The sequence below is a fragment of the Gossypium hirsutum genome, chromosome A13 (genome assembly GCF_007990345.1).
Source record: "Gossypium hirsutum isolate 1008001.06 chromosome A13, Gossypium_hirsutum_v2.1, whole genome shotgun sequence".
Classification (NCBI taxonomy): domain Eukaryota; kingdom Viridiplantae; phylum Streptophyta; class Magnoliopsida; order Malvales; family Malvaceae; genus Gossypium; species Gossypium hirsutum.
In genome coordinates, this window is record NC_053436.1 from 22,359,713 (window position 1) to 22,367,196 (window position 7,484).

General features: G+C 34.3%; 1 protein-coding gene across 1 annotated transcript; it reads right to left on the bottom strand.

The window, feature by feature from the left end:
• Positions 1–3,202: 3,202 nt before the first annotated feature.
• LOC107893673 (uncharacterized) lies at positions 3,203–7,230 on the bottom strand. Its single transcript, XM_041085185.1, has 4 exons — positions 7,048–7,230; positions 5,798–6,461; positions 4,383–4,423; positions 3,203–4,300 (listed from the first exon to the last, which is right to left on the bottom strand). The coding sequence occupies exons 2-4, from the start codon at positions 6,117–6,119 to the stop codon at positions 3,428–3,430; spliced, it is 1,236 nt and encodes a 411-aa protein (XP_040941119.1). The 5' UTR covers positions 6,120–6,461; positions 7,048–7,230; the 3' UTR covers positions 3,203–3,427.
• Positions 7,231–7,484: the final 254 nt, after the last annotated feature.

A 7,484-nucleotide genomic window follows, 5' to 3' on the forward strand; every position in this document is an offset into this window, starting at 1 on the left:
GTATTATCCTGAATTGTAATGATGAGAAATCCTTGGATATCACATCCAAATTTTCGACCAAGTGTATGTGCAAGTATTTGACATCCGTGATAACTCCTGTCATGATGGGTAAGAAGTCTTTGGCACGTAACTCATCCAAACATCGCGTTTACAGTCATAAAAATCTTTGCTACGTTGGTCCCATGAAAAGTACTTTTTTTACTAGCTGTCGGCTTCTTTGTCAAATTATATATAGTGTTGGTTTATTTAATATATCAAAATATATTATATCAAGTCATATTAGTCTTACATTTTAAATTTCTATTGATTTTCATTCATGGTTGGGAATTAATAGGTTGGGGTGATTCACCCAACTTGGTAGGCTTATATTTTTATTGATTGATTATGGATATAATTTTTATTTTAATCTGAATCAATTATAAACATATGAGAAGTAAAAAATTAAAAGTTGAACCGGTACCGGATGGAGTAAATTTAAATTTACAGAAGAAAAACATTGAGATGAGAGTGCGACCTCGACCAACCAATAGAATGGTTCAAATCCAAGAGTAGGAATTTGTGTCATTTTGGCAAATTGAAAGAAAATGACAAGGGTTTTAATGAACATGGGTAGGGAACCCTAGCAACGATTCCAACAGGACCCAATTGCAAAGAACGGTGGTCGCCTTGAAAAGGAATGGCAAACATCAAATAAGGACCGACAATGAAGGATTCGGGTTGTGTCATGTAGCAATGTGCAGTTGTCTAGGGTCATACCAACAGACCACATGAAACAATGGTCCCCAAGAAATAGACCACAGTAAAATTTTTCAAAGGCTTGGGCCGGGTTTTATTTTATTTTGCATTTTCTCGTGTTAAAAGTATGGAGAAGCGAGGGTTATCCCCACACCACATGGGATACAAGTTGGGGTTCATAAATTGGGTAACGTCATGCATCAACACCATGGATGTGAACCCTTGGCTGCAACTCTTGCAACAGATAACACGGGGTAGCCTTTTTCTTTGTATATTTTTTTTCTCTATACAAAAGTGAGTTGTTGAGGAATGTGGGGTATTTGAATATAGATTAAAAAGGGTGGTCATAGTTCATTGATTAGAGGTGGTGGCAACGTTTTCTGAGAAGCCAAGTTGGGGCAATTTGGCTGACGAGTGATGATTGTATTTTACCACTCATAGCAGTTGGGGATCATTTCTTGTTGAGTTTGGGATTCATCCCTCACCCTTCCTTTACACAAAAAAATAAATAGATATATATTATAACATGATAAATCGTTATATCTAGAAAAAAGTAAGATAAAAAACGGAATCACACATACATAAACTTATTGAATATCATTTTCTAGAGATAATTGTATAAACGTGTTGAATCGTCAACGTCAACTATTCACGTTTCAATTATTTCTATATATGATAAAATATTACTAAAAAATGATAATTATTTGATAAATTGATACATACAAAATTGATTCTACCATGTATCCTTAAAGTAAATTTAAAAAATTATATTCATGCCGTCGACAAGTGCAACATCTTTCAAGACCAGCTACCCCTTAGCGCTCTCCCTCCCTCCTTTTCCAGCAGTGGGGGTGCTTAGAGGCTAGGGTTTTTAGTTGGGGCTGGGGTGTGGCCCATTTTAAGTGAAATCTAAATGTTTGCAAGGAAGAAAATAAATGCATAAATCAAGTAGTAGGTTAAACCCGTATTCAACTTCTCTACCGATTTTAATTTGTGGGTTTAAGATTTTCATGGGTCGTAGGCGGAGACAATAGTGCCTTATTTGTTGTAAGTTTGGGATGAAGTGACAAAGTAGTAATTCAGATTCGGCTCGCAATATGTTCTTCAGGATGGGGAGCTTAAAAACCTATTAATGCACAATTTTCAGGCGCACTAATTTATTATATAAGACTTCAAAGATGGAACCAAAGACTTTTAATGCAAATTCCACCAAGCAAGTTTCTGAAACCCAAAAGTTAATGGAAGTCGGCAGAAATAAGGTTTTCCCGGTAGCACGTAGGGCCCCGCGTGGCAATTCGTAGTGTGTAAAATTCGGGTAAAATCGAAAAAATTCGGTTAACTGACCAAATTCGGTTAATCGGTCAGTTAACCGAATTAATTCGATTGAAGGTTGGTTAATAATTTTTTGAGTTTTCGGTTAACGGTTAATTCGGTTCAAAACCGGTCAGTTAACCGAATTTTTTCGGTTTAACCGAAAAAATTAATAAATAAAATTATAATATATAAATAGCCCACTATTCACTCAAACTCAATCCAACATAAATCCAAATACCCAATCTAATATATATTAACGCAAGTACCCAACCCAACCCAATTACCCAACCCAATCATAAAAATTACAAATAATTTAATAAATAAAAATCTAAAACTAAAAATAAAAATAAAAAAATATAATTTCATACAAATAATTCGGTTAATTCAGTTAATTTGGTTAATTCGTTTAATTTAAGTAATTCGGTTAATTCGGTTAATTCGATTAATTCGATTAATTTGATTACTTTTATACTTATTTTAACCAAAAAATAAAAAACATATAATTTCGATTAATTCGGTTAATCGACCGAATTAACTGAAAAATTCCGGTTCGGTTAATTTTTTTGAAAAAATTTCAGTTCGGTTAACGGTTAAAATTTTTGAAGGGTCAATTAATTCGGTTAATGTTATTTTAGATCGGTTAACCGATCGATTAATGGACTGAGCACCCATACTACTGCTACAAGCAATGTTATTAAACTAATATTTTAATTACTCTATCTTTACTAAGCTTAAAAAAGTTACAAAATATTATTAAATTATTTAAAAATTTTCATTTAAATTACTAAATTATTTTAAATTATTAAATTATTTTTTTAAGTCCAATTAGAGAGCCTCAAATGAGGCCCAGTAGTGGATAAGTATCAGTTAACGAATAAAAAAACATACATTAAATTTAAATCGATTTAATGGTTTAAATTTTAATTTATAAATTCTTGACGTTTAAAATTATTTCATAAAAGAAATTGTAAAAAAAAAATGAGAAAAAAAACTTTAAATTTGTGCAAACAGTACAAATAAAAAAAGACCATACAATAATAATTTTAACAGCTAAATAACTTGGATAAAAATTTATGAATAGTTTAATGAGTACATAAACTTATTAATGGTTGAGTGACTTTATTTACTTTTCTATAAATTGAATTAACATATATAATCAGGAAATTTTGGTTTCCACATTTAGCACTTCCACCATCGTAAATAGATTGTATAATACAAACCAAATTAACAGATTTCAACCCTTAGTTTCCACAAAAATCATATCTATACAACATCTCCTAGTTTCCAGTCGAATTTTTTTACTCAAATGTCCATTCACCAACTATTCAGCCTTAACAGATATATGCAAAGTTTGTGGCCAACATAACACTAATCTATCTTACCTCTTCACACTTGGACCCGCAATCGTCTTTGAGCACCCGACTGCACCCTGATCGATTGACTTCCCACCAAAAAGTTGCAAAGATGGCGAACTACTTTTCCTCAGCTTCCCAGGAAATTCTTTACTCGAATTAACCTTCACGAAGAGATTTTTTTTCATTCGACTCTGGTTAAGCAATAGCATTGTACTACGTTGGGGTGGATGCAAAGCCCCTTGAACACAGTCTCCCACCTGTGCACAGCTCCAAGTCCTTGATGGTCCATCCTCCGAAAATGATCTAAGCCGTGAAATACTATTCCTAAGCCTAGAGAAGACTCGGTTCTCTGGAGAATTTTGCTCTTCGAGCTTGGCACATACAGGACAAGGAGGGTCCCTTATGCGAGCTTTCTGTGTTGTCTGCTCCAAACATTCAGCATGGAAAGTGTGTCCACATGAAAGAACCGCTGCAACAGGCATGTCTTTACTTCTTACAATCCTACGAGCACTCCAAGGCGATCTCTGCGAGAGAAATCTCTCGCACAAACCACATTTAAATCCATTAGATGGGACACATGATCGACCAAAAATAACAGATTCAAATGGCTCAGAAATATCTGCAACATCATTGCTGCTGCTTGCACTGCTCCAGCGATGGGCATCTCTTTGTGGCATGGCAGTATCATTAGAAAGCCCTGCAACTGCAAAGTCCGACACTCCTGTGGTAGAAGTTTCCATGGGGAATGACAAAGGGTGAATGGGTTTGGACATAAAGCAATACCGACTTGAAATGTTGTGATGAGATGACAAGCATTGCTTGACCATGGGCTCAGACTCACTACTGTCTGAATAAGATGAAGTGGAGACCCCACTATCTGCATTTGTTGAAGTCCCCTGCAAAATTCCATCAACTAAACATAAATTCTAGGGAAAACCTTTTCAACTTAATACCAGTATGAAGATGAGAATAAGGTACCTCAACAAGAGAAGCGAAGGGTGCCTGCCCGCCAACATGATCTAACATGGAAAAGAAGACAATAAGTTGTTTCAGACAAAGCTGATGGAAATGATTCAAGCTTTTTCAACTATGTTTCCAAAATTAAATTTTTAAATTTCAAGAGCATTAAAAAAGTTTCTGAACATAACCTAGATACATTGGCAGAGAAATGACTTAAGAAGACTCTATGCAGAGCACCTAAATAGTATTGTGAATCAAATTGCCCTATAGGTTCATTTTAACATAGAAACTGGTCAAATAGGTGTCTAGGACTAAACTCAGAAAAGAAAGTCTAGTTCAATAATTCTAACTTCAACACAGACAAGATAAATCTACAGTAAATTAGAGTTATCAACAGATAACCAACTGACTGACTGTTAGACACCAGGGTTATTTAACCTAAAAGCAAAAAGGCAATTGATAGAGTTACATAAATATAAAATAAACTAAAGATTTCTCTTCCACATAATGATTTTTTAATTTGATGCATCCAAGGAAATATGACAGTTACAAACTTGTGTCTGCTAGACTAGAGATATATACAAGTCAATAAAGGAACAGCAAAATATATTATGGCAATTGAAGAGAGTTTTGACAGCTAAAGGTTGAAGGAAAGCCAAGACATAATAAAAGCCAGTCTTACAATATCAAAATGATACAATATTGGGTTTAACAGTTCTCCATCCTATGAGGAACATGGAGAAACGTACTATTGAGTTTCACTACAGTGACTTTTATCCTTTCTACACTAAGGTCACAGTCCCTAATATTCATGATAGCACAATGAAAGATCATGCAAATCAAATGCATGATAATCAATCAAAAGTCATGCCATAGCTATTGCAGGTGAATAGGCAGGAAATTCTGTTGCATTTTCTTTGACGTTCTTTCAATGCAACCTCTATTATTATATGCCATCATTCCCAAAATGACAACATCTCAATAGAAAAGGGGGTCATATCGCACCAGGATCAGAACTATTACATTAGAATATCAAATGAAGCAAGAAGAAGATAACAATAATGAATATAACTAAATACAGAAACCTAGTAACCTAGCTAGAAATCAAACATTTCTGCTCTTGATCAAAAGGGACTGAGAGGAGTGCAATTTGTGACATCAATCAGAAGGCCTTCTTGTCCTTGTCATAGGAAGACATATCATTTGAATGTTTGCATACACGCGTACATCTTGACATGTGTATTTATTTATAAGCCTCTATTTCATTGTTTCATTTGAGAATTATAAGTTACAAAACGAAATTTAGCCAATTGCCCGATGACTATCAGACAAAACATGTCCAGCAAAGGAAATGGAAGTGCAGAAGTGACAGTAAAAAATAAGACAATGTCAATACAGCTTAACAATCAAAGTAACACTCTCAACTATCTTACCTCTTGTCGTGGCAGTTTCATAATCATCAAGAGTGATTTCTTGTATTACCGGAGGTGTCCACTGTGGACCCTGAGAAAGGTCAGATGGACTACTTAAAAAGGGCGCAGCACCATCAGATGTAGAATATTGATGATTGTAAAGAAAGTTTCTCCTCATCCAGCCCCTATTTTCTTTGCTGTTTGGAGATGTAGAAGATTCATACAATTGACTCCCATCATGTGAACTGTATGACAGTCCATCGGGTTGAAAATGGAAATCCCATCTTGAAGGGGGTGGCGAGAAACTTGTATTAGTTTGCCAATAAGGCTCATGAGGGCCCATGGCCCAGTCTCTACTGGCTGCATTTGACCCATGTGGCCTTGCAGCCACACAACACAGCGACCCCGTCTTAGCTATTTTTTGTAAACCTCACAAGTTCTAACTCAACAAGCTTTTGACTTTTACAAAGCTTTCCAACAAATAACTCAAATAATCACAACATCCTCAACATATGTTTTGTTCCCCGCAACCATTTCGACATTGAGACCCAATCTTCAATAAATATAAAAACTCACAAAACACAACTTCATCAGTAAAGTAAGTTAAGAAATGCATTTCATTGTGCAGGCATGATAAATACCCTCAGCAGTTACTTTTGGGAGTCACCACCATCAAAACAGAAACCTGGAAGGAAAACGTCATATAAGCACAATTAGATGTAAAAATCATACCTCTACACGACAATAAAAAACCAATTTTTTTTGCAAAGAAATAAAAATAAATGAGAAAAAAAGGGGGGGGGAAATCCCTCCAAGTTCATGATCAAGTGCACTTTCATTATATCATTTTTTCCAAAACATCCTCTAGTCAACTTTCTCACAGTTACTGCTAAAATAGAAATGCCAGCAGTAAATTTTAATAATTTCATACAAATTAAGCAAAATTATTTTTTGACAAACTATAAAGAATTTTCTATATGTAAACTTGATATAGCCATAGTGCTAAGAATCAAACAGCCCGGAATGCAACAATTTTCATAAGTTTTGTACATCAGAAAATTGGGGGGGGGGGAGAACTAAAATGGAAGCCGAGTATAAGTAACTAAAAACAGTAACAAAAAAAAATCAAAAGGTAATTCAAATAGCTTTAAAGAACTGTTCAGAGAGACTTAAAGGAAGCTACGATTATGCAAGTATTTATTGACATTAATGAGAAAACGAGAAAAACAATAGAAAAAGGAAAAGGGAACAAAGACAGTGTAATAACTTACGATTTCAAGGAAACGAAATGCAATCGTGAAGAAATGCGGAGGGATTTTGGAGAATGAAAACAAACCCTAATTTATTGGGGAAAGGGAGATTAATTTAATATCTTTTTATTTTCAAATTAGGACCTCCGTTCTTTGTGTATTTCTAAAACTAGTCCACATTTTCTTTTTGCACTTTCCAGTTTAAAATTTCAGGGTTAGTTCTCTAGATATACTCAAAATTTAGATTTTAATTTACTTTCCAAACTCAAAATATTAAAATTGCATTAATCAATTTTTTATTTATCCATGTCACCTCAACATATTGAATATATCGAACTAACCATAGTCCTTTTTTAACCTTTAAATAAAAAGATAATGCGTTTCAGTGTACTTAAACCGACATTCTCTCGTACCAAAAATAATATTAATGTCAATTAAACTAAAACATAATCTAACTA

Bases quoted from the DNA above. Each gene is read 5' to 3' on its own strand.
- LOC107893673 (XM_041085185.1), bottom strand. From the start codon at position 6,119: ATGGGCCCTCATGAGCCTTATTGGCAAACTAATACAAGTTTCTCGCCA. The intron at 4,424-5,797 runs GTAAGATAGTTG...TTTCCATGTTAG, and splicing joins TGAAACTGCCACGACAAGAG to ATCATGTTGGCGGGCAGGCA. The intron at 4,301-4,382 runs GTACCTTATTCT...GGAATTTTGCAG, and splicing joins CCTTCGCTTCTCTTGTTGAG to GGGACTTCAACAAATGCAGA.